The sequence below is a fragment of the Pristiophorus japonicus genome, chromosome 11, assembly GCF_044704955.1.
Source record: "Pristiophorus japonicus isolate sPriJap1 chromosome 11, sPriJap1.hap1, whole genome shotgun sequence".
In the NCBI taxonomy this organism is placed as follows: Eukaryota; Metazoa; Chordata; class Chondrichthyes; family Pristiophoridae; genus Pristiophorus; species Pristiophorus japonicus.
The window spans coordinates 101,973,472-102,000,353 of record NC_091987.1 but is presented as its reverse complement, the minus strand read 5'-3'; the positions used below and the strand labels follow the sequence as shown (position 1 = coordinate 102,000,353).

The following is a 26,882-nucleotide window of genomic DNA, read 5'->3' as shown; positions in this document are numbered from 1 at the left end:
TGGTACTTCCTTAAAGTGGCCATTAATCATGTCAGTCTTGATTAGTGACTGTTGACAGGCTATTCGACTACAAGGGCACTGCAGTCTTCACTCAATATCTACGTGCTGCTTCAATTCTACTTTTAGAGTCTTCCTCGATTTCGAGGGCCTGCCTATGATGGTGATTAGAAGCGGGAAACCCATCGCTAAGCCTGGGGCTCTGAGGCTCCTACTCCCACTACAGTGGAGATCAGTTAACACATCACATAAGGGGGGGATCAAAACTGAGACTTTACTGGTCTGTGTGGCTCAGCTTTGCACTCGATATACTCGCTAGCCATCGGGGAGCCTTCCCAATGATCACAATAGCATATGGCTGTGGTACAGAAATTTGCAACCCAGTAACTCCTCGAGTAGAGACTAAAACACTCTTTTTTTTAAATCCCAATAATCTCCAAAAGCACAAACAAAACATAAGTTGGACCTGTGAAACTTTAACTGTCAAAATATTTTAATGAACCTATGACATGTTTTCTTCATCCCAGCATAAAAATACATAATTATGTCTAACATGATAGACACGTTCTTATCAAATCATCATAAGAAAAAGTGCTCCAGAAAACTTAAGTGGAACACTTATGTTAAATTTACATAATGCACAGGGAAGTTTGTGAAATATTTACTTACTCAGGTTAAATCTTGTAGATTTTGTTTTTTGTTATTTTGTTTTGGTGCAAATTTTGCGCTAATGAAGGATGTTAGTGCTGGGAAATGAAGTGCTTTCCACTCCAGGCAACCAGTGTTAACAGCAAGCACTCCCAACTCAAAGTGTGGCACAGTTAGATGCAGAGTAGAGCGCCCTCTGCTTTGCCCCAATTAAGTACTCTGAGCTGAACTTCGAAAGAACACCCATTATTGCAGCAGTGTGACATACTATATATATTTCCCTATGTTCTGTGGCCTCTCTGTGGCAAATGGTCAGTCAGTGCCAAAAGAAGGGCAGCTTTGTTCTGCAGGTCTGTGCCCATGGAAGAACTAGATTGAGAATGCCCAAAATCATTTCATACAGGATTCTCTTATAGCATTAGGAGACTTGCACCCAAGTCCAAGAGATGTAAGGTTGATATCTTTGCAACGTCCAGTCCTCTGCTTGTATTTTATAAGACATGTTCCCCTCAATTTTAATCATGGAAAAGCTGAATGATGCTTTATTAATAATTCTGATATCAAACCTACGTAAATTGTTTAAGTTTAATCAAAAGGGGCGCACAATTTAGCCCTTCATCTCCAGAAGTGTGACAAGGAAGTTCCTTTGTATTAACTCTTGGGTTTGGAATTTAACAAAATACCTTAGGAATCTTTGAATATTGTCACTTTTTGCTCATGTAGAAATATACATGGGAGTTTATTACAGACTTACAAAAGTAATCAATAGTTATAAAATTAAGTGATGCAGAAGGAACTTCTTCAGGGGCATGGTTATAAATAGTAAAAGTAGGTTTCCTTACTCCACACCGTGCAAAAGCCTGCAGACATGTTCAGTCTCGCTCGTTCAGAGTGACACTTGCTCATATAAGTCTACAAACTGTAACCCTTTTGACGTATTTCACTGCCAAAAAAATAAAAACAGCTCCATTTCATTGAATTTGCAATCTGTCTCTTTAAATCTCACTCGTAACATTTCCTTTGTGTGACATTTAACTGAGTTCTGTGCCATTCCTCATACCAGCCACTTGCCGAGATCAAACTTGAGTTCAAAAAACAAAAATATCAACGAGTGATCTTCCAGTTTTTCCAGAATGACAAACTGTGGCATTGTTATCCTTTAACAGATATCAATAAGACACATTTAGAATCAGCACTGGCCAATTATTTACACATTAACATATGACAGTAACCCAATAGTGCAAGTAGGAACAAGCAGAAACAAAAACCCTCTCCCCTTTAAACTGGGGTAGTAGGGAATTACCCCCTTTTTTGGTCCAGATTTCACAAGCTAGAATCGGTGCTATTTTTAAATCAAAAGCTATTTTAGGAAATTAACACAAATTCGTGCCATACGTGGGGAGAACAGCCCACACGCCTGGATAAAGTGGAGCGGTGATCATTCTGAAACTCAAATTATATGTGGCAAGTGTGAAAGATGTTCCTTTGTTATGCTAAGCAGTCACACTTTGCACCAGCTAATCAAAGCAGTACAATCTCTTTACAGCAGAAGATTTCTGCTCTTCATTATTTCATCTGCAATTGTAAATACATTCTTCATATACTCGGTTAGGATTTTGTTCGAAATAATGAACAGTGGAAATTTTCCCCATCTATCCTCATCTTACCAAAACTGGAAATGAGTCCTTTTTATTCAAACATTTTTAAATAAATAAAAATACTACTTCTGCTTTTGACAATTATTATAAATATTTAAAAGGACCAATATTAGTAATTAGTCACTATATGAAAACTCAGCAGGCAACAGAGAAACTCCTTAAACATTTACAAAACCTTTTGCTTGCTAACAGAATTCACCTGAAGAGGCTGTGTTGTTGCTAATTAGTTCAAAGTCAGACTGTGTCCACTTGTGACAAAGATCTTTCTTAATATTCTTCCGGGTAAGTTCTAAAAGCTGCGTCTCTAGACCTTGTATTCTTCTCAATAAAGTGTCATTTTGTGTTTTATAACAGTCCCTTTCTTTAGTTGTTAGTTTTAACAAAGTTTTCAGCATCTCCAGTTGGCTGTTGTCTGCTGTTGAGAACTTGTCCAACGGTGTGGAGTGGAGGTCATTGTGTTTAGGAGAGGGCTTCAGGGGTGGCTTTGTTGGTTCCTGTTGGAGTCGGCTACCGACTTGAGGGTCTGGTTCATTATCGAAATCAGTCGTGTCTTCTTTTACTATTTTTATACAGAACGGCAGCACCATGGGCTCGGCTTTAAATGGTTGCTGAAAAGGTCCACCAGGTAAGCTTTCATCATCTTGAACAGAGCCTATACTGGAATGGTCCTCGACTTCAGATTTCACTCTGGACAAGTCGATATCCATTTCAAGCATTTCCTTGTGCTTTTCCTGAGGGACCATTCTCTCATGTTCTTCCATATATGGCAGCCCTACACCTGATGAAATGGCCATGTTGATTTCTCCTTGCCGGTTTGAGACTCCTGTTGAGGCCACAACACGACTAGATAGAACCTGGGCAGCATCGTCCACCTTTAGTCCTTTCAAACTCTGATTTTTGAGCTTCAAGAGAAGATTTGGATTCATGTTGCTGGAAACATAAAATAAAGATAATTTCATCCAGGGCTCGATATAAATTAACATCACCCAACCGTTGTGACTTTTAAACCTGTTATATAAGTTTAATAGTTTATACTTTCCATAACTGACCACTGGAAGATTTTGTGATGCTGTTACCACCATATAAGTGTTAGCTTGGCTCAGTTCGTAGCACTTTCACCTCTGAGTCAGAGAGTTATGGATTCAAGCCCCATTCCAGATCTTCAGCACATAGAATCATGAAAGGAGTGGAAATATATCACCGTTCCTTCATCGTCGCTGGGTCAAAATCCTGGAACTCCCTCCCTAACAGCACTGTAAGAGTACCTTCACCACACGGACTGCACCTTTTCAAGGACAATTAGGGATGGGCAATAAATGCTGGCCTTGCCAGTGACAGTCACATCCCGTGAATGAATAAAATACTGTAGCGTGTTGAACATATGAACATAGGAACAGGAGGAGCCATTTAGCCCCTCGAACCTGTTCCGCCATTCAATGAGGTCGTGGTTGATATGCGACCTAACTCCTTATGCCCGTCTTTGGCCCATTTCCCTTAATACCTTTGGTTAACAAAAAGCTATCAAACTCCAATTTAAAATTAACAATCGATCTAGCATCAATTGCCATTTGAAGAAGAATTCCAAACTTGTACCACTCTGTGTGTGTAATGTTTCCTAGTTTTGCTCCTGAAAGGTCTGGCTCTAATTTTTAGACTATTCCTAGAATCCCCAACCAGCGGAAATAGTTTGGGGTCAAAATTCAAGTGCACCAGAAAGCTGGTGTACCTATGGTTTTTAAGGTAGTACTTACTGCTGGAATTCCTGGTGCAGTAAGTAGTTCCATTTTCAGGACTTTGAAATTTTTTCAAAGTCCTACAGGAAATGGATCATAATGGGGTAGGCCTCAGACTCAAAGCCAGGCTGACTGGCTGAAAATGGGTCGGTCAGGGCCTCTGCCGCTGTCAATCAGCGGTGGAGTCATGGCGACATCACAGCGTGTGTGCATCATCATGCTCTCTCCCCTCCGTTAAAGGGGAGAGATTCGATCATTTTTTATCTTTGGCCACTGGGCCACCAGGGAGGGTTTCGGTTGGGCCAGCGGCCTGGCACCCAAGAGGATAAGTAAGTATTTTTAGTGTTTTAAATTGGCGGTGCAACCACTCGGGCGGGATTGGGTCCAGGCCGAAAAATCCCTGACCTGAATTTAGGTCGTGTCGGCCAGTTAACCCCAAAGCGGAGGCCATTAGGAATGGCCGCCGCAAGTGGGCATTAACGGGTCTCTTTGAGACCCTGAATTTCGGCCCCTTTCTCTCTATCTACTTTATCTGTTACCCTTAATTGTCAGATTAATCAGATGAGATGTTAGACAAGACTCTGTCTGCCTATTCAGGGGGATAGTAAAGGTCTTATGGCACTATTCAAGTGCAATCTTCTGGTGTCCTGGCCAACATTTTCCTCCAAAAAGAGATTGACTGGTTATTCACCTCATAGCTGTTTGTGGGTTTATGCTGTGTTTGAAATGGTGACCACATTTGCCTACATTTAAACAGTGTCTTCACTGTAATGTTTGCATGTGACAGGTTTCGGGCTGTTCCTGAGAAAGATGATAAGGCGTTTTTTAAATGAAGGCTGTCTCACTTGCAGATAGAAACTAATGTATCAAAAACAATAACAGTTCCCACAGTAGCCTGATATGTAATGATGAAGCTCTGATCTATACAGACCTGTATGCCTCAGTGCTACACAGTCATTCATTAGGCCACATTTACCCTGTTTCTCATCAGAGCTTAGTCCCTTAATGCCAGGCATTATCCTGGTGAATTTGTGGTGTATCCTGAGTTTGTAAATCTCAGCAGTAGCAATTGGTGTTCTGCAACGAACCTCAACTAGCACGATTCTCCCAACATCTTCTTATGTGGCTCGGTGTCAAATTTAGTCTAATAACTCTTGTGAAGCACCTGAGGATGTCTTACTAAGTTAAAGGTACTATATAAATGTAAGTCGTTGTTGTTGTTGCTAAGTATCTATTTTCCTATGATTCTGTGTCCATCACCTTCTCAGGCTGTGCAACTCAGATTCCCCAAACCCTTTGGGGCTGTAATTGCCCCGTGCTGGGTTTGGGGCGGAAAATTCGAATTAACTGATATTTTAGCGTTGAGGCTGGAAGCATCGGCACTAGCGCGGAATTAGCCTCTTAGAGGCAAAAAATTGTTGGGGATGGCAACGCTCGGTGCCGCGCTGATGATGACAGCGCGATGCGGATGTGCCATGTCACGCTGACGCATCACAATGTCCCTTCCCCTTTAAAGGGGACGGCCGCTGCGAGCTCTGCAGCCACTTTAGTGGCGCCCACTGGGCCACCAGGCTGGGCCAACAGTCTGGCACCCAAGAGGAGGTGCCGGACAGCACAGAAAAAAGATGGCGGCCTCCGTACTACCAACCCCCCTTTAAGGATGGCCCAGCCATTCTCGCTCCGAGAAGCTGTCGGTGGCATCGCCCTTTGCCGACCTTGAATCCCGCAGGGCAATTTCCCCCACGGGGCACAAAGGGGTCGGTGCACTAATCGCGGGCGCGGCGCTAACCACTTTCCACCAGCAGAGCCCCGGGGGCAATTCCAGGGGGGTTCTCTGGCAGCCGCGCCTGGGTGAAAACCCTTTAATGCCCCGTTAGCGCATCCGGGAGGCACTAAACGGGCCTTTCTGAGAGGGACAATTTCAGCTCCTTTTGTGTGAAGACTCATTTTTCTGGATTGCGTTGAATTGAAGTAACATTAATTGCATTATGATGATATGAATAAGTTACAGGTGCAGAGAGAGAGATATCCATAAATCTATTAATAATAAATAAAATAATAATAACTTTTATTTATATAGCGCCTTTAATGTAGTAAAACATCCCAAGGCGCTTCACAGCAGTGTTACAGACAAACAGATAAATTTGACACAGAAGAAATTAAGGCAGATGATCAAAAGCTTGTTTAAAGAAGTAGGTTTTAACGCGCATCTTAAAGGAGGAAAGAGAGGTAGAGAGGCGGAGAGGTTTAGGGAGGGAGTTCCAGAGTTTAGGACCCAGGCAGCTGAAGGCACGTCCACCGATGGTTGAGCAGTTATAATGAGGGATGTTCAAGAGGCCAGAATTTGAGGAGCGGAGACATATTGTGGGATTGTGAGGCTGAAAAAAATTACAGAGATAGGTAGGGGCAAGTCCATGGAGTGATTTGTAAACAAGGAGGAGAATTTTGAAATTGAGGCGTTGTTTAACTGGGAGCCAATGTAGATCAGAAAGCACAGGGGTGATGGGACTTGGTGCGGGTTAGTACACGGGCTGCTGAGTTTTGGATGACGTCAAGTTTACGTAGTGTGGAATGTGGAAGGCCAGCCAGGAATGAGTTGGAATAGTCAAGTCTAGACGTAACAAAGGCACGAGTAAGGGTTTCAGCAGCAGAAAAGCTGAGGCAGGGGCGGAGGCGGGCAATGTTACGGAGATAGAAAAAGGCGTTTTTAGTTATGTCACGGATATGTGGCTGGAAACTCATTTCAGGGTCAAATATGACACCTAGGTTGCAAACAGTCTTGTTCACCCTCAGATTGATGCTAGGGAGAGGGATGGAGTCAGTGGTTATGCAACGCAGTTTATGGCAGGGACCAAAGATAATGGCTTCAGTCTTCCTAATATTTAATTGGAGAAAATTTCTGCTCATGCAGTACTGGATGTCGGACAAGCAGTCTGACAATTTAGATACCAAGCAAGGGTCGACAGAAGTGGTGGAGAGGTAGAGCTGAATGTTGTCTGTGTACATGTGGAAACTGACTCCGTGTTTTTGGATGATATCACCAAGGGGCAGCATATAGAGGGAGCAGCATGCGGCAGCGCGGTCCCGGCCTGCAAGACCATCAGCAGGCCGGGGCCATCAGAGGGAGCAGCGTGCGGCTGCATACCACTGCAGGAGGGCGACGGCTGCGATGTCAGGTTGCTGATTGCAGTGCGGGCAGGCACAGCAGGTGGGGCGAGGGGACAGGGGCCACAGAGTCACGGGGGGGGGCAAAGGTCCGGGGCAGCATGGACCAGCCCACACTGCTATATGTGTGCGCGCTCGGTCCGTGCAGCAGAGCTGGTCTCCAGTCGTCTTGGGTAATCCTTGCCACTGGACCAAGACCTAGCTCTGTCAAGCCCGTGTGGTGGCTGGTGTGCAACGGCCACCACACATTAAAAAAATCCAAGCACAGGCATCTTCCACCCTTCACGATGTAGTTCAGGATCTGGAATATTAGGTCCTTTATTGAAACACCAGTGAACTCATGCCTTTTTGGCGTGGAAGCAAGTCTTCCTCACTTCGAGGGACTGCCTATGATGATGAGATGAGAAGTAAGAGGAGACCAAGGACAGATCCTTGGGGGACACCAGAGGTAACGATGTGGGAGTGGGAAGAGAAGCCATTGCTGGAGAGTTTCTGGCTACGATTAGATAGATAAGAATGGAACCAGTCAAGTGCAGTCCCACCCAGCTGGACATTGGTGGAGAGGTGTTGGAGGAGGATGCAGTGGTCAACTGTCAAAGTCCAGGTCCAGAAGGACGAGAAAGGATAGTTTACCTTTGTCACAGTCACAAAGGATGTCATTTGTGACTTTGATGAGAGCAGTTTCGGTACTGTGGCAGGGGCGAAAGCCAGATTGAAGGGATTCAAACATTGAATTCATGGAAAGATGATCATGGATTTGGGAGGCAACAAAACATTCTAGTACTTTGGACAGAAAAGGGAGGTTGGAGATGGGGCGATAGCTAGCAAGCTAAGTGGGGTCAAGGGTTGGTTTTTTGAGGAGAGGGTAAAACAACAGAAGATTAATGGGAGGTATTCAAAAAATAATTGAATGTGATACAGAACCGGTTTATACCCCTAAGGGGCAAAAGCTCTACTTGCCAAAAAAAAAGCCATGGATGACTAAAGAGGTAAGGGACAACATAAAACTAAAAGAAAAAGCACACCAAAATGCAAAAAATAGCACAGCTCCTGGTGAATGGTAAAAACACAAAGAACAGTAAAGGGTGACAAAACTGATAGTAAGAACAACAAAAAAGAGTATGAAAATGAACTTGCATCAACACAAAACATTTTTAGAATTATATTAGGAAAAACAGAGTGGTCAGGAGCAATGTTGGCCCCTTGAAAATTGATAACGGTGATATTGTCAACGATAATAAGGAAATGTTGAATAATTATTTTGCGTCAGTATTTACATTGAGGAAGAGGATAACATGCCAGAAATCCCAAGAAAATTAATATTGAATCAGGGACTCAATAAAATTAACGTAAGCAACATAACATTAATGAAGAAAATAATGAACGAAAGAGTGACAAATTACCAGACTATATGGTTTCCATCCCAGGGTTTTAAGGGAAGTGGGTGAGCACATTGCAGATGCCTTAAATATAATCTTCCAATATTCTCTCGATTCAGGAATCGTTCCTTTCGATTGGAAAATTGCGCATGTCACTCTGCCATTTAAGAATGGTGAGAGAGGGAAGCCAGGGAATTATAGACCAGTTAGCCCAACATCTATTGTTGGGAAGTTACCGGAATCTATAATTAAGGATAGGGTGACTCAACACCTTGAAAATGTTCAGCTGATCAGAGAGAGGCAGCATGGATTTGTGAAAGGTAAATCATGCCTGACAAACCTGATTGAATTTTTTGAAAAGGTGATTAAAGTAGTGGTCAGGAGAATGTGTATGGATGTTATTTATATGGACTTCCGGAAGGCATTTGATAAAGTTCCTCATGAGAGACGGTTAACTAAGGTTGAAGCTCATGGAATTGAAGAAAATGATTGACCTGGTTGCAGTTACCATGGGCGACTTTAATCTACATATAGATTGGGCTAACCAAACTGGTAGCAGTATGGTGGAGGAGGATTTCCTGGAGTGTATTAGGGATGGTTTTCTAGACCAATATGACGAGGAACCAACTAGAGGGCTGCCCATCCTAGACTGGGTGATGTGTAATGAGAAAGGACTTATTAGCAAACTAGTTGTGTGAGGCCTCTTGGGAAAGAGTGACCATAATATGGTAGAATTCTTTATTAAGATGGAGAGTGACACAGTTAATTCAGAGGCTAGGGTCCTGAACTTAAGGAAAGGTATGAGACGTGAATTGGCTAGAATAGATTGGCGAATGATACTTAAAGGGTTGATGGTGGATAGGTAATGGCAGAGATTTAAATATCACATGGATGAACTTCAACAATTGTACATCCCTGTCTGGAATAAAAATAAAACGGGAAAGGTGGCTCAACCGTGGCTAATAAGGGAAATTAGAGATAGCGTTAAATCCATGGAAGAGGCATATAAATTGGCCAGAAAAAGCAGCAAACCTGAGGACGGGGAGAAATTTAGAATTCAGCAGAGGAGGACAAAGGGTTTAATTAGGGGGGGGGGAAATAGAGTATGAGAGGAAGTTTGCTGGGAACATAAAAACTGACTGCAAAAGCTTCTATAGATATGTGAAGAGAAAAAGATTCGTGAAGACAAACATAGGTCCCTTGCAGTCAGATTCAGGTGAATTTATAATGGGGAACAAAGAAATGGCAGACCATTTGAACAAATACTTTGGTTCTGCTTCACGAAGGAAGACACAAATAACCTTCCGGAAATACTAGGGGACCGAGGGTCTAGTGAGAAGGAGGAACTGAAGGAAATACTTATTAGGCGGGAAATTGTGTTCGGGAAATTGATGGGATTGAAGGCCGATAAATCCCTGGAGCCTGATAGTCTGCATCCCAGAGTACTTAAGGAAGTGGCCCTAGAAATAGTGGATGCATTGGTGATCATTTTCCAACAGTCTATCGACTTTGGATCAGTTCCTATGGACTGGAGGGTAGCTAATGTAAACCCACTTTTTAAAAAAAGAGGGAGAGAAAAAACAGGTAATTATAGACCAGTTAGCCCGACATCAATAGTGGGGAAAATGTTGGAATCAATTATTAAAGATGAAATAGCAGCGCATTTGCAGAGCAGTAACAGGATTGGTCCAAGTCAGCATGGATTTATGAAAGGGAAATCATGCTTGACAAATCTTCTAGAATTTTTTGAGGATGTAACTAGTAGAGTGGATAAGGGAGAACCAGTGGATGTGGTGTATTTGGATTTTCAAAAGGCTTTTGACAAGGTCCCACACAAGAGATTGGTGTGCAAAATTAAAGCACATGGTATTGAGGGTAAGGTACTGACATGGATAGAGAACTGGTTGGCAGACAGGAAGCAGAGAGTCAGAATAAATGGGTCCTTTTCAGAATGGCAGGCGGTGACTAGTGGAGTGCCGCAGGGCTCAGTGCTGGGACCCCAGCTCTTTACAATATACATTAACGATTTGGATGAAGTAATTGAGTGTAATATCTCCAAGTTTGCAGATGACACTAAGCTGGGTGGCAGTGTGAGCTGTGAGGAGGATGCTAAGAGGATGCAGGGTGACTCGGACAGGTTAGGTGAGTGGGCAAATGCATGGCAGATGCAGTAACGTGGATAAATGTGAGGTTATCCACTTTGGTAGCAAAAACACAAAGGCAGAATATTATCTGAATGGCGGCAAATTAGGAAAAGGGGAGGTGTAACGAGACCTGGGTGTCATGGTACATCAGTCATTGAAAGCTGGCATTCAGGTACAGCAGGCGATGAAGAAGACAAATGGTATGTTGGCCTTCATAGCTAGGGGATTTGAGTATAGGAGCAGGGAGGTCTTGCTGTAATTGTACAGGGCCTTAGTCAGGCCTCACCTGGAATATTGTGTTCAGTTTTAGTCTCCCAATCTGAGGAAGGATGTTCTTGCTATTGAGGGAGTGCAGCGAAGGTTCACCAGACTGATTCCCGAGATGGCAAGACTGACATATGAGGAGAGATTGGAGCGACTGGGCCTTTATTCACTGGAATTTAGAAGGATGAGAGGGGATCTCATAGAAACATATAAAATTCTGACGGGACTAGACAGGTTAGATGCAGGAAGAATGTTCCTGATGTTGGGGAAGTCCAGAACCAGGGGACACAGTCTAAGGATAAGGGGTAAGCTATTTAGGACTGAGATGAGGAGAAACTTCTTCACTCAGAGAGTTGTTAACTTGTGGAATTCTCTACCGCAGAGAGTTGTTGATGCCAGTTCGTTGGATATATTCAAGAGGGAGTTAGATATGGTCCTTACGGCTAAAGAATTAAGGGGTATGGATAGAAAGCAGGAAAGGGGAGGTGAATGATCAGCCATGATCTTATTGAATGGTGGTGCAGGCTCGAAGGGCCGAATGGCCTACTCCTGCACCTATTTTCTATGTTTTTATGAAATTGGCTGAGCGGCATGAGACAGAGAGTAGGGATAATGAGTAGGATGTGATTAGTGGTGTCCCTCAGGGATCTGTGTTGGGGACTCCACTATTCACTATTTATTATCAATTTAGATGATGGGATAGAAAGCCACATATACAAATATGCCGATGACTCAAAGATAGGCAGCATTGTAGATGAAAGCATGAAATTACAAAGTGATAGTGATAGATTAAGTGAATGGGCAAAACAGGGGCAAATGGATTTCAATGTAGGCAAATGTGAGGTCCTTTGGACGTTGGGCCTATAAAGGATAGAACAGGGTACTTTCTTTTGTGTATAGAAGAACTCCGATCCCATTCTCGTCGCCAATTGTTGTGTACAGAAGAACTCCATGAGGCTGAGTACTGTGAGCCAAACTTAGTGTGACCTTAGTTCCACTGTTTTTAGCCAATGAGACTTGGGGGTTCAGGTACATGGATCATTAAAATGTCATGAACAGGTACAGAAACTAATCAAAAAGGCTAATGGAATGCTGGTCTTTATATCTAGAGGACTAGAATACAAGGGGGTAGAAGTTGTGCTGCAACTATACAAAGCCCTGGTTAGACCACAGCTGGAGTACTGTGAGCAGTTCTGGGCACAACAGATTAGGAAGGATATATTGGCCTTGGCGGGAATGCAGCGTAGGTTTACCAGAATGATACCCAGGGTTAAATTACGCAAACTAGGATCATATTCACTGGAATTTAGATGGAATTTATGGGGTGATTTGTCCGAAGTTTTCAAAATATTAAGAGGAACAGATAGAGAGAATCTATTTCTGCTGGTTGGGGATTCTTGGTGGGAGAAATTGGACTGCTTTGCACCTCCCGTTAGCACCTCCGGGGGGCAGTAATGGGGTGCTAAAGGCTTAACGACCAGGCACGCCAAAATCACCGAAGCCTGGCTGGTTTGTGCTGGCGCTAAAACTTACCGCCTCGATCTCTTGCACCCCAGAAATCGTGACGTCATCTGGTGCACAGTGCCCCGGATGTAAAATTCACTTCCGTCCCCTGCAGCATCGCCGGGCGTCAACAACGGCAGCTGCAGGAGGCATGGTCACCTTGTCTGGCCCCTTGGGGAGAGCTATTTAAAGGTAGTAGTGGTCAGATAGGTTAAAATTTAATTATGACCCCAGTGTGCTGCATTTTGTTTGTTTTTTAACCCCACGATTGCTCAGTCCTGCACTCCCATAGTGTTCTTGGGGCTGCTCTGCGCGTATCGCAGGTGCCGTCACCCAACAGACTCAGGCTTATGATTGAATCAACGCAGCATTGGCCCTTCCTTTTAAGGGAGGGAAGGAGCCTGTACAACTGGCTGCGCTGCACGGGACATTGCTCAGCGCTCTGCCGCCACCGTCCCTCTCACTCCCTTTAGTGCTCTAAGGGAAGTGGTAGCGCTTGATTTAGTGCTTCATTTCCCTCTTGGACCGCTAAAGTGGAAGTTCCCGACAGAACCAAGTGTTTAGCGCCCAGCGATATTTTTGCACTCCTGCAAAAATTAGCGCCCCAAACGGGGCGCGACGCAATTTCTAGCAAACGAGAGCCAGACTTTTGAGGAGTGAAATTAGGAATCACTTCTACACACAAAGGGGGGGTGGTAGAAGTTTGGAACTCTACTGCAAACAGCAAGTGATGCAAGATCAATTGTTAATTTTAAATCTGAGATTGATAGTTTTTTGTTAACCAAATGTATTAAGGGATATTGGGCAAATGCGGATATATGGAGTATATGGTATCAGCCATGATCTCATTGAATGACGGAGCAGGCTCGAGGGGCTAAATGTCCTACTCCTGTTCCCGTGTTCATTCCCTGCTGGACTGTGTAATGTCTAACCTGGTCGGAGGCCTTTCGGAGGATGCCAAGGGATTTGGGCTGACTTTCCCCTGCCAGGTGAGTGCGGAGTTTGAAGCATCTGGTGCCGCTGTAGTTGGGCTGTTGCCTGTGACTGGCACAGTCTCGTTCCTGGTGAATGCCCATTTTGCAATAGAAGGAGTTGATGCCACTTCAGGTTGAGTGGGACTTGGCTGACCAAACAACGTAATGTGAAATGTCTGAGACAGAAAGAAAAACACAAAGAACATATTTCAGTCAGGTTATTTACCCAAAGTCACTGGAGGTCAAAATATATATCAATCTGTTCAATTCAAGATTTCAGGATTGTCTGCTTCTCCCTTACAAATGCGTGCATCAATTTTCCATTTTTGTTTCCTTCTCTCCTAAAGGCACGGAATAAAATAAGTAAGGAAGGGGCAAATGGGTCCCACAGGTACAGGAGCCTTCTGGTACTTCAACCAAGTGGCCTTTCTTCATGTACAAACCGAGACTGTCAGTGATTGTCAGAAAACGATTTCACTGTGGGGAAGTGTGACCATTCGCCTGTCTTTTTACCTGCTGTCTACATACTTAACCTTTCCAGTAAGGATCACCAGACAGAGGTCAGGAGCAGAAGCAATGGCTTATTTTCCCCACCCAGCCCAGGGATGCTCAGGCCAATCAAGGTCATCATCATCATAGGCAGTCCCTTGGAATCGAGGAAGACTTGCTTCCACTCCCAAAGTGAGTTCTTAGGTGGCTGAACAGTCCAATACGAGAGCCACAGACCCTGTTACAGGTGGGACAGACATTCGTCGAGGGAAGAGGTGGGTGGGGCTGGTTTGCCATGCGCTCCTTCCGCTGTCTGCAGTTGACCTCTTCACGCTCTTTGCGTTGAGACTCAAAGAGTTCAACGCCCTCCCGGATGGACTTTCTCCACCTCGGGCGATCTTCGGCCAGGGACTCCCAGGCGTCAGTGATGATGTTGCACTTTACCAGGGAGGCTTTGAGGGTGTCCTTGTAATGCTTCCGCTGCCCACTTTTGGCTCGGTAGACTATCACTGGCACACATTTTCCTGATATCACCCTCGAGGTGAAGCTCTTTTACACGTGTACCATGGGGGAGTGGGACTAATTGGATAGCTCTACCAAAGAGCCGGCACAGGCACAATGGGCCAAATGGCCTCTTTCTGTGCTGTATGATTCTATGTACTTTGATGCAAAGGTTGAATCACAGTCTTGGTTTGGCTTGTAAATTTACTCAAAGGCCTCTATTTTTCAAACTGACTTTTCAACATCTGTACTTTTACACAAAGAACTTCAGAAAGGTTTCACTTCACTTCCCCACTCTACAAATGCATACAGCAATTAGAAAGAAGAAATTGTAGGGTTATTCAGCCTGAAATCTCACAATCCAGTAACACATTAGAAACTGATACTTTTGAAGATAAAATGATCTCTGGTCCACAGATTTTGTTCCTCTTTCTCAATGCAATGCCTGCCTGCTGCTTCCCTTCAGAAAATACTGGTCCCGCTCTCAAAGTCCGGATCCCATTCCTAGTTCTGCTTCTGAAGCTACTGTTGATCCTGCTCCTGTCTCCACTCACATAAAATGGCGCTTCCTGCTCCCGAAATACAGCGTGCGCAAGTGCAGTATGTTTGACCGCGGATACTCAGACAGCCAAACCCACCGAGGCCCCATCCAAAAGTCAAAGAGCCACACTCAAGCTACAGTACAGCTAAAGAAAGAAAGGCTTGCATTTCTATAGCGCCTTTCACGACCACCGGACATCCCAAAGCACTTTACAACCAATGAAGTACTTTGGTTTTTGAAGTGTAGTCAATATTGTAATGTAGGAAATGCGGCAGCCAATTTGCGCACAAGCAAGCTCCCACAAACAGCAACGTGATAATGGCCAGATAATCTGTTTTAGTGATGTTGATTTGCGGAATAAATATTGGCCAGGACACTTAGGATAACTCCCCTGCTCTGCTTTGAAATAGTGCCAATGGATCTTTTACGTCCACCTGAGGGGGCAGACGGGGCCTCCGTTTAACGTTTCATCTGAAAGACGGCACCTCCGACAGTGCAGCACTCCCTCAGCACTGCACTGGAGTGTCAGCCTGTTGGCCAGCATCAAATTCAACATGCAAATACTAAGTTTACTGTGGGAATGTCTTACCTGTGCACCGAGCTTCTGTCTCACAGTCTTCTGTTCCTTTTGAAGTGCTTCTGTTTCCTGCTTAATTTGTCTTATAAGCTCTTGAAGTGCTGTAATTTGATAAGCTTCCCGTGAGGTAGGCTGGTGAAAGAAAACACATTTAAATTCACCTACGGACTCTGCGGACTATTCCTTTCTTGACTTTATTTTATTTTTCTCTTTTAAAGCTATATTGTCACTTTTGTGAAATTTATAAGCCTATCAGGAGGGAAGTGGGGTCTGATGGGAGATCAGTCACATTTTTGTGTCATCACCAGGCTTATTTAGCATACTAGTACCATATAGGGTGAAAAATATCAACTATTAATACAATAAGCATTAATATTGACCAATACTCTTTTTATCTGATCTTAGAGGGAGTAAAAATGTTGGTTTATGAGTGGATTTGAGGAATAAAATGTCACTTCCTTATTTAGGATAACTTGACAGTAACTACTTTAGCCTGTCTATAACATTCAGTCTTGCCCCACTGTTATGTAATAAGAACATTAGAAATAGGAGTAGGAGTAGACCATTCGGCCCTTCGAACCTGCTCCACTATTCAACACGATCATGGCTGATCTTCTATCTCAACTCCACCTTCCTGTACTATCCCCACATGCCTTGGTTCCCTAAATATCCAAAAATCTATCAATCTCTGTCTTGAATATACTCAACGACTGAACATCCACAGCCCTCTGGGGTAGAGAATTCAAATGACACTACACTTTAAAAAAAAATAAGGGGGGAAAAAAGGGAGATTTTTTTGTAAACTTACCTGTGTTTTTCGCTGTAAAATATTCTTGTGATAATCATTTGGTTCGCTGAGAGGAAACAGAACAAAATCCATTACTGTCCCATTAAGTCACTGAAATAAGTATTTGAGGGGCCGATCCTTTAGATTACAGAATGCAGCTTTGCAATGCTACAGGCAGCGTACCAACAATGGAGTCAAGCCTCAGCCAGTTAGATGAAAGGATAGGGGAGGATTCTGGACTGATGATCTCCCACCAACATGTGTTCAGCCCTCCCTCCAAAAATTGACAATGCCAGGCATTGGTTAACATCAACAGAAGGCAGTTCAGGAGCATGCACAACACCACAGACCACTGGGGCATGAATTCAGACGGGGCAAGGGATAAACTGTAAGGAACGTCAACCCACACCAGCCCTGTATGAGCACAGAATGGCACTGCTGAAGTATTAAAATTCCAAACAGATTTTGAGGTTAGCACCTTTAAATGGCCAACCATTAAGGAAGTCGAATGGCCTCCTCCAGCCTTACGTCTCTGCGCACACCCTCCAGTCATCCAACACCAGCTTATTTCTCAGTCCCTGACCATCAGTACTCATTCCTTCAACCAGCTTGCCCTTTCCCTCTGGAACTCCCTACCTTAACACCTCTACTTTGCTACCTCCCTCTCCGCCTTCAAAGGCCTGAAGAAGACTCTGACCATGTTTTTCCTTTCTCCTTGCCCTCTTCCCTTGCCCTTTCCCCTCACTTTGATGTCTATTCACTATCCACCACCCTGTAAAACACTCTAAGGCATTTGTGTACATAATGAACGTTATAGATCTGCTAGCTGCTGCTGAGGTTCTGGTTTATTAAGTGTAGTCATTCTTTCATAAACATTCTTCAGTACAGTTGACAGTAAGTCAAGCTCATGAGTATGTCTTTTTATCAAAATGCGTTTCTCTGTATCTTGTGATGTACAGTGGCCACATCACAAGATACAGTGCCTCTGATGGCTCAGTGGGTATGTGTCTCGACTGATTTGAACTGAGCCATGCAAACCACAAAGACCCAGATTAAATGTTTGCCATTAATTGCTGCTGTGTATACATGTCAGTTGAGAACATGAGTTAGCTTGGTTGTGAATTAAGCCCCTTCCCCCCGCGCCCTTCCCCCACCCCATCCCACCCTTAGTCAAGGGTTGAACATCCTCAAGCTCATACAGAAAGGATGGCCTCTTGTCTAAGGTACCAACAGACTGTTAACACCCCTGGTAAATATACCCCAAATGAGTTAGCACTTTGAGGGGAGAAAGAGATCAATGGGCAAAACATTTAATAACATTAAAAATCAGAAATATATATATCAGCGTCAGTCCCATTGTTAAATCACATACACCAGGATAAGAAGCTGGAGCAAAACAAGAAGCATAGAAACAGCCCATAGAACAGTCTCATTTAGACAGGTTAGCAAAGCTGTGTCTATTCTTGCACAGCATGTAACTGCAATTCTCTCATTTTATTCTGAGAGTCTCACAATTAAAACATTCTTCTGCATTGATTTGTCTGCCGCATTTTAATTTGATGCAATCTGTTGATTTCCTTCTGCCCAGAAAGTTAATGTCCTTGTTTCTCCCTGCTGATAATTTCAAGACGCAAGATATTTCATTTCTTCCTTTCCTCCCTTTGTTTCTCCTTTCCCTGCTGATCGGTGGTTTACTGTATCATTTTATTTTTGCTGTTTCTTCAATCTTCATTAGTTGGCTTCCTAACTGTTCAATACTATTGGCTAGGTTTAGCTAACAAAACATGCTTTTTTATAAATATAACTGAAACACGCAGGTAGGTCTGACATGCACTTGCTTGACACAAAGCCTTTAATTTGATTGACAGCCTTATTGGGTAATTCGATAAATTGTTGGGCTGGATTTTCAGCTTTTGAGATTTCGGGGCAGTAATGGTGGCAGGGTGGTCCTGATACCGCCTGGAAAAAGTTTGCGCCTTCGTCTGCAAAATTCTGCAAAAAATGAGGTTTCATGGTCGGGGGTGCAATATCAGGCATTGCACAAGGAAGTTTTTGCGCCCCAGCCGAAAATCGCGGCATTAGAAAAGTTTTATTGCTTTAAGGGACTTCATTGTTGTTCAGTGCCCTGCAACATAATGTTGTGTATTGTATAGTTTTATTTTGTGGGGGAAGTTTTTGTTACGTTGTTGCATTAAAATTTCTGATTCATCCTTTGCCATTGGTGTCTTGTACATCATTCCAATGTTCACCAGAGATGTGCCTTTATGGGGGCAGATAGCGTGTCCAGTATTAGCTCCAACCCTCAGTTTCCTCCATTTAGGAGAACCGGTCCATTACGAGCTGGCGACATGCGACTCTTGGTCCAGCAGCATCTCCGCCCTGCCTCCCCCATGGATGGGGTGGCTATTCAATGGGGGCCTTACCTGGCTCCTCTTCGTCGTCCTCCTCCTCCTGAGTTGGGCCTGCAATCCCCACCGGCAATGCCTGGCCCCTCATGATGGCCAAGCTGTGCAACGTGCAGCACACCACAATGAATTTGGATATCTTTTGAGGGAAGTATTGAAGGTTGCCTCCAGAGCGGTCCAGGCATCGGTCTGCCTGTAGGAGATGGTGTAGCTCTGTCAGCACTTCCTTTCGGAAGCACAGTCTTCTCACACGTGGCTTCTCAGAGAGCTGGAGGTATGAGCGTTGGTGCGTGTAAACCCGTGGGGGCTAAACCCTCCTCCACAGATGTCTTCGGCCTCTCCTCATCCATGGCCAAGAGCCCTTCTTCTAGCTTGACGCCGCCTGGCAATAGCATGCAGCATGATATTCTGGCAAACTAGTAATGCCCCCATTAAAATCTCTCACTGATGTTGTAAGGACACTGTAATGGCAGATAAAACTGCTGCTTTCAAGTCGGAGCTTCACGCAGCGTGATGCGCGCAACCGTTGCAGTCAATGTGACCTGCGATGTAGGAGCCTCATCCCTTCATTTAAATACACTGCCAATACCGCCTGCTGCACTCTGGGAATGCCTGGTTTTTCAGACATTTCCTGGGGTGGGCGTATAATGAGGCGTTAGAGCCTAATTTTGCATCCGGGCACAAGCGGAGCATTGCACGATGATTGACGTCATGATCTCAGTGAAACTAGAGGGCGGGGGGGCAGGGAAGTTTTTGCCACTGCCATAAACCATGAGCCGAATTTGCCGACCGGGCGGTAAAAGCTAGGCACCCGCCGTAACACCTGGAAACACCGTTTACTCGGCCTTTTGGCTAAGATCATGCGTAACTGACCTGACAGGGGAGTAACCATGACCAGAAAGTGGTTCTCCCTGGATCAGGAAGGTGGTTCTCCTATGCTTTTTGGAAATAGGAGGTGGGTGGGGTGGCTTGACCCATCCACCTCCACGGAGGTGTGTGGGGGGCACACACCCACCTCCATGGCACGAACCTGGTATTGCAGTACTTCCAGGAACGGTGCAGTGGCTCTAGGCCTTTTGGCTAAGAGCATTGGCGCAGAGTGATCCTTGACAGGTTCAGGGTGACCTCTGGCGTTTGTGATTTGACGAAGAATTGGAAAGATTGGCAACGAATAATAAAAAAAAAACACCTGGAAACACCGTTTACCACATCTTGAGGGCGCTAACAGAGGCACAAGGGAGCTGAAAATCCAACCATATGTTTCTGTTACCTCTAGACACGACAATGCTCTCCTGGCCGGCTCCCACCTTGCACCCTCCGTAAACTTTAGCTGATCCAAAACCCTGCTCCCGGGATCCTAACTTGCACCAAGTCCTGTTCACCCATCACCTCTGTGCTCGCTGACCTATATTGACTCCCATCAACTCCCTGATTTTAAAATTCTCATCCATGTTTTCCAATCCCTCCATGGCCTCACCCCGCCCTATCCCTGTAACCTCCTCAAGCCTTCAAGATCTCTGCGCTCCTGCAATTCTGGCCCCTTGTGCATCCCTGGTTTTAATCGCTCCACTGTTATCGGCTGTGCCTTCGGCTGCCAAAGCGCTAACTTCTGGAATTCCCTCCCTAAGCCTCTCCGCCTCTCGGCGTCTTTCTCTCCTCCTTTAAGACGCTCCTTAAAACCTACCCCTATGACCAAGCTTTTGATCACCTGGCCTACTATCTCCTTATGTGGCTTGGTGTCAAATTTTGATTTGATAACGCTCCTGTGAAGCGCCTTGGGACATTTTACTGCGGGCAGGCACCACAATAACTCCAAGCGACCATTTAAGGATCTCAGTGCCCCCACTAAAATAAAGCCAGAGTGGCTCGATGATTATGTAGGCTCTTTTACTGACCTTTGGCAGTTGGAGCTCGCTGGTGTGGATACAGCTTTGGGTGACAAATGCGATTCTATTCTGGTGTTTTGTGAGTTGTTGGGTGCCAAGGTAGCCGATGGGTCATCTGATGCCACAGCTGCACTTGCTGGGACAGGCACTGCCTCATTACCAGACACAACCCAAAGAGTCGGACCTGCAGTGGGAGAAGACGAGGGCAGCACCACTGGAGAGTAACTCGTATGTCCTGACAACTTTGCCTGAAACTTCTGTGAAAGGAAAAAAAATGCCAATCAATCACAACAAAAATAGGAAAGCAACTAATCTAAACTAAACTAATGGCAAAAGAACCAGAAGGGAGAGGAGGAGAATATTTTTTTACGCAGTGAGGGTCTGGAATGCACAGCCTGAAATAGCGGGTGAAGTGGATTCAATGGTAACTTTCAAAACGGAATTGGATATATATTTGAAAAGGAAAAATTTGCAGGACAATGGAGAAGGAGCAGGTGAGTGGGACGAATTGGATAACTCTTTCAAAGAGCTGGCACAGGTACAATGGTCTGAATGGTCTGCTTCTATTCTGTATGATTCTAATTGCTCAACATTAAATTTGTTTATCAACTCATCCACCAAACTGCTAATAATCTTAATAGGTTAAACTGGATTGTGATATGTTTCATGCACTCAACTGTTTTGGATTTTAATTCAAAATTTATATACAGTATTGATTTCTGTTAATAACTGCAGCCTATTTCTACCTAATGACTGTGAGCAATCACTGTACGTCCGGGTACAGAGGGATAATGTACCATGCAATCCAATAGTTTTATTCAGTGATGCTTCAAAAACAAAACTAATTAGTATAATTTCAGTCCCAGCACTAAAGGAAGGATTGCCACCCTGACACGTTAGAGCCAAGATGAGCCACTATCATATTCCTCACAATGGCATCAATTCTTTGTGATGTGAATCACACCATCATGTCACACGTTTACAAACCGTAGCCAAAATGCTTTACCTGAATTTCACAAGGGTGAAAATAGCCTTTTAAATATTGTACTTCCTGTTTGCTCAAAGCCAATTCCAATGCCACGATAACTCTCCACTTCCCGGGCATTTTTCCCTTGTGAGTGATCGAGAGTTTTAACTCATGAAGCCCTCAATTCATTAGTAAAGGTCTCCAGTCTGCCCACTGACTTTCAGCGGCAGTGATCTCTGTTTCTCATGGAGGCCTATAACAGGTTTAGGTGACATTAAAACCCTGAACGGATCCGGTACAGCTGATGAGTTGGCTAAAGAGAGGGGGTGTGGGTCATCGTCTCATCAGGGAATATTTATACTTCCCGAAACAGCCAGATCCCCAAACCATCACATTGACTCACAGCGGGAGGCGTAATGCAAACTAACAATTTTTGCCCCCTTTTGATACCTTTCTGTACAGCAGATAATACAAGGATGCATTTGCTGGGGAGAAAGCCCCTTTGTTTGCCCGAAAAACTCTGCACAAACCATTCAGTCTTCTTCTTTGGCTCAGCATCCAATTTTTTGATTAGGCCTCCGTGAAGTGCCTCTGGATATTTCTCTACGTTAAAAGGCGTTATAGAAATGCGAGTTTTAAACACACAACACATTGACACCATTTATGTCAGAAAATGCTGCATCAGTTGTATGTGACTGCCACAAAGTGACTGCCACAAAGTGGATAGCTAATTCTGACTGATACAATCTGTTGAAAGTGAACAAAGAGGGGAAAAAAATCAATATTGTCACTAGTTTTATTGGTGCTACTTTACTACAGGAAAAGTCACAGTAGAGCCAGTGAGATTTAATTTTATGCAATACACAATAACTGCTTGAACTCTCATCTGAAAGACGGCACCTCCAACTGTGCAGCACTCTTTCAGTACTGCACAGAGGTGTCAACCTAGATTATGTGCTCCAGTCTTTGGCTTGAACACACAATGCTGGGAGCTTACATATAGGAATACATTTCTGCTCATTATAATCAATAGGAGGAAAACCATTTAAGCAAAATGTGCAATAAGTATCAGTACATGGAGCAGTGACAGTACTTATGGAGTCTATAACAGAGAGAAGAAAGGTCCTCATCATCACAGTTTTTTCTATTATTTTCCGCTGATGGTGCTGATTAATGCTGGGATATGTTCCAAGGTTGCTTTCATAGAATCATAGAAATTTACTATATGGAAGGAGGCCATTCAGCCCATCGTATCCATGCTGGCCGACAAAGAGCGATCCAGCCTAATCTCACCTTCCAGCTCTTGGTCCGTAACCCTGCAGGTTACGGAACTTCAAGTGCACATCCAAGTACTTTTTAAGAACCCCACCACCTTCTGGGTGAAGAAATTTCCCCTCATATCCCCTCTAATCCTTCAACCAATTACTTTAAATTTATGCCCCCTGCTTGTTGGCCCCTCTGCTAAGGGAAATAGGTCCTTCCTATCCACTCTATCTAGGCCCCTCATAATTTTATACATCTCAATAAGGTCTCCTCTGTTCCAAAGAAAACAACCCCAGCCTATCCGATCTTTCCTCATAACTAAAATTCTCCAGTTCAGGCAACATCCTTGTAAATCTCCGCTGTACCCTCTCTAGTGTCCTCGATCAGGCCAATATCCCCAGCATTGAAGCACTGACCAGCTCCGTTGGGCAGGCCACATTGTCCGCATGCCCAACACAAGACTCCCAAAGCAAGTGCTCTACTTGGAACTCCTACACGGCAGGCGATCTCCAGGTGGGCAGAGGAAACATTTCAAGAACGCCCTCAAAGCCTCCTTGAAAAAGTGCAACATCCCCACCGACACCTCTAAATCCCTGGCCCAAGACCGCCCTAAGTGGAGGAAGAGCATCCGGGAGGGTGCTGAGCACCTTGAGTCTCGTCGCCGAGAACATGCAGAAAACAAGCGCAGACAGCGGAAGGAGCGTGCGTCAAACCAGACTCCCCACCCACCCTTTCCTCCAATGACAGTCTGTCCCACCTGTGACAGAGACTGTAATTCCCATATTGGACTGTACCATCACCTGAGAACTCGCTTTTAGAGTGGAAGCATGTCTTCCTCGATTTCGAGGGACTGCCTATGATGATGATCTTGATGAGTGCAATCACATCTTTCCTGTATTGTGGTGACCAGAACTGCATGCAGTACTCTAGCTGTGGCCTAACTAGTGTTTTATATAGTTTATGCATAACCTCCCTCACATCTCTCATAATCTTTTATCTCTCCATTTGTTCTTTAAATGTTAGTCTAGACATGAGTGTCAGCAGGTTGCTCCTGGGGGCAGCTATCCTCACTCAAAGTCCACTAATACACTTCCAGCGGGATAGGAGGAAAGAAAAAATGTAAGAAAAATGAACTTGCATTCTTCTAGCACCTTATCACATCCTCGGGACATCCCGAAGCACTTCATAGCCAATGGATTGCCTTTGAGGCTTCAGTCACTTTAACTTTCCAGAGGGTAGAAGAGCTTTACTAGAATGGTTCCAGGGACAAGGGATTACAGTTTGTGAATAGACAGGAGAAGCTTGGGTTATCCTCCTTGGAGCAGAGAAGGGCCAAGAGGAGATTTGACAAAGGTGTTTAAAACCCTGAGGGGTTTAGAGAGAGTAAAATAAAGGGAAACTGCTTCCAATGGCTGAAGGGCCGATAACCAGAGGGCACAGATTCAAGGCGATTGGCAAAAGAACCAGAGGCAACACGAGGAAAATCCTTTTTACACAACGAATGGTTAGGATTTGGAATGCATTGCCTGATCGGGTGGGGATACAGAATCAATAGTAGCCTTCAAAAGGGAATTGGATAAATATTGAAGGAGAAAAAATTGCAGGGATATGGGGAAGGAGTGGGGGAGTGGAACTAACTGGATCACTCTTCGAAAGAGCCGGCACAGACTCGATGGGCCGAATGGCCTCCTTCTGTGCTGTAGTATTCTATGATTCTATGATTATGTAGCAAACTAGGCAGCCAATTTGTGCAGAGCAAGATCCCACAAACTACAAATCAATAAATGACCAGATAACGACTTTTGATAGTACCCAAGGAAAGCTTATTTCCTAGGCACTACAGAGAGCAAAAGGGACAGGGGCCCACAATGTCAGGTGATAAAGGATCTCTGTTCAACTCTCTGAGCTGGCTGCATTTACCTCGATATAGGCACATACTGATTCGTAGGGGATCTCAGATCCACTTACAAGAGGTGACAGTGACACTTAATGCAAGGAATATATCGAGTATAAAAACCCAAAAATGTACCTTCTACCTCTTTGGGACTCCTGTGAAATAAACCATTCCCTGACAGAGAAGATAGCACAGATAACCCACTCCTAAGCCTCTATTTGTTCTACTCTTGAACCAGCCATTAGCAGGTACCCCCATTAGCCCAATGGATTCACCCGCTCCTGCCACCAAATTCCTCCTTCACTACCATCTCTCCTGAAAGGCCCAACTACAACCAGCAGCCTTACCCCTTCCATTGCACAGTGCAATACTGAAGTGCATAGTTCCTCCAGGACACCACAATGAGACTTCAGCTATACAATCATCATCATCGTAGGCAGTCCCTCGAAATCGAGGAAGACTTGCTTCCACTCTAAAAGTGAGTTCTCAGGTGACTGAACAGTCCAATACAGGAATTACAGTCTCTGTCACAGGTGGGGCAGATAGTCGTTGAGGGAAGGGGTGGGTGGGACTGGTTTGCTGCACACTCTTTCCGCTGCCTGCGCTTACTCTCTGCATGCTCTCGGCGACGAGACTCGAGGTGCTCAGCGCCCTCCCAGATGCTCTTCCTCCACTTAGGGCGGTTATTGGTCAGGGATAATGCAAAGGAAGTAAAACACTAGCATAGCCCTTTATAAACAAATATTGTAGATGCTGGAAATCTGACACTAAAACAGATAATGCTGCCAATACTCAGCAGGTCAGGCAGTATCTGTGGAGAGGACAAGTTAGTGTTTCAGATGAAGGTTCCACACCTGAAAAGTTGACTTGTCTGCTGTCGCCTCAGATGCTGACAAACCTTTGCAATCCTCTTCAGTCAGTTAGTGCGCTGTAAAAGCCCTACAGCACATGTATCATCCACCCATTCCGAACCGCTTAAAAACAAATTAGGCTGCAGCCAGAATGCGTAGGGTTTTTAATTCAAGAATGAGAAAAACTCTGAAGATGAGACGGAGCAGAACGTTGTCACAAGTTAAAATGCCATCTGACAGTATCACCCACCTCTTCACGACGCGAAAGTTAGCGGCTCGTCCTACTCACCCAGGCTTGGTGAACACCAGGACTTTCGTCACAAAAGGTTTCAAAGCTGATGTTGTTGCGACTGCGAAAGCTTCTCAGCCAACCGTTGGAAGCCTTAAAATCCTTGATGCCCAGCTCCTTGGCAAAGTACAGCGCCGCTTTCTGAATGATAGGCCCGTTGACCGGTATCCCCTGGGACTGGACATGCTGAAACCACCGGCACATGATCAGGTTGAGGTAGCCATGCTCCATGCGGACACACAGTCTTTTACGAGCCGTGTCTCTGTTGCCCTCGTAGGCTTCCAGTATTTCTGCTTTTCTCTTCAGGATGGTCTGCACCTGGGTTTTTCCTATGTTGAACAGTTCGGCCAGCTGCCTCTGGCTTTTGCCTTCACTCTGAAGAATAAGCTCCACTTTCTGCTTCATTGAGAGCTCGTTCCTTGCCATTATTAATAAGGGCAAAGGTTATCAGCAGTGTGCAGCAAACAAAAAAAAATAAATTCCAGCTTGCTCTGCTCCACACAAACCAGACTGCTGCTGAGGCTAGTGCAGTCGCCTCGATTTGTCAAGGACATTTACTTAGCAGTAGCTTATTGGCCGTTTAGAATCATGTGACCCATGCAACATTTTATGCATTTTGATGAATTGAGGCCTAGTGTAACACGATCCAGTGACAGGCTAAGAATGCTCAGTTGCCATGGCATTCAAGTTGGAGCACTCAAAGTACTTTTATTGAGGAATTAAGAGCCATAATTACCTTTAAGGCATTAGTCGGATTTTTCTTTTGCTGTTAATGGGATATAGCTTGCTCTGCCTTAACAATATTCTGCCGTTAGTGCTGCATTATATTTAAAAAAAAATAAAAACTCCTTAATTGAGGCCAGCCTTGGGAAAGAAAAACTCTGGCACACTTGCAGGAGAAACAGGAAATCATTTCAAATATAGCCCTCTTCTTGATGTAATTTCACGCAGTGTCCTTTGCTACTGT

At 44.5% G+C, this 26,882-nt stretch overlaps 1 protein-coding gene and 1 pseudogene across 1 annotated transcript; one reads left to right on the top strand and one right to left on the bottom strand.

The window, feature by feature from the left end:
* Nucleotides 1-536: 536 nt before the first annotated feature.
* LOC139276203 (uncharacterized) lies at nucleotides 537-26,410 on the bottom strand. The gene is made up of 6 exons (XM_070893828.1): nucleotides 25,916-26,410; nucleotides 20,661-20,908; nucleotides 16,382-16,427; nucleotides 15,586-15,705; nucleotides 13,424-13,641; nucleotides 537-3,233 (listed from the first exon to the last, which is right to left on the bottom strand). The coding sequence occupies exons 1-6, from the start codon at nucleotides 26,339-26,341 to the stop codon at nucleotides 2,489-2,491; spliced, it is 1,803 nt and encodes a 600-aa protein (XP_070749929.1). The 5' UTR covers nucleotides 26,342-26,410; the 3' UTR covers nucleotides 537-2,488.
* Nucleotides 19,597-19,832, top strand: LOC139276614 (U2 spliceosomal RNA; annotated as a pseudogene).
* Nucleotides 26,411-26,882: the final 472 nt, after the last annotated feature.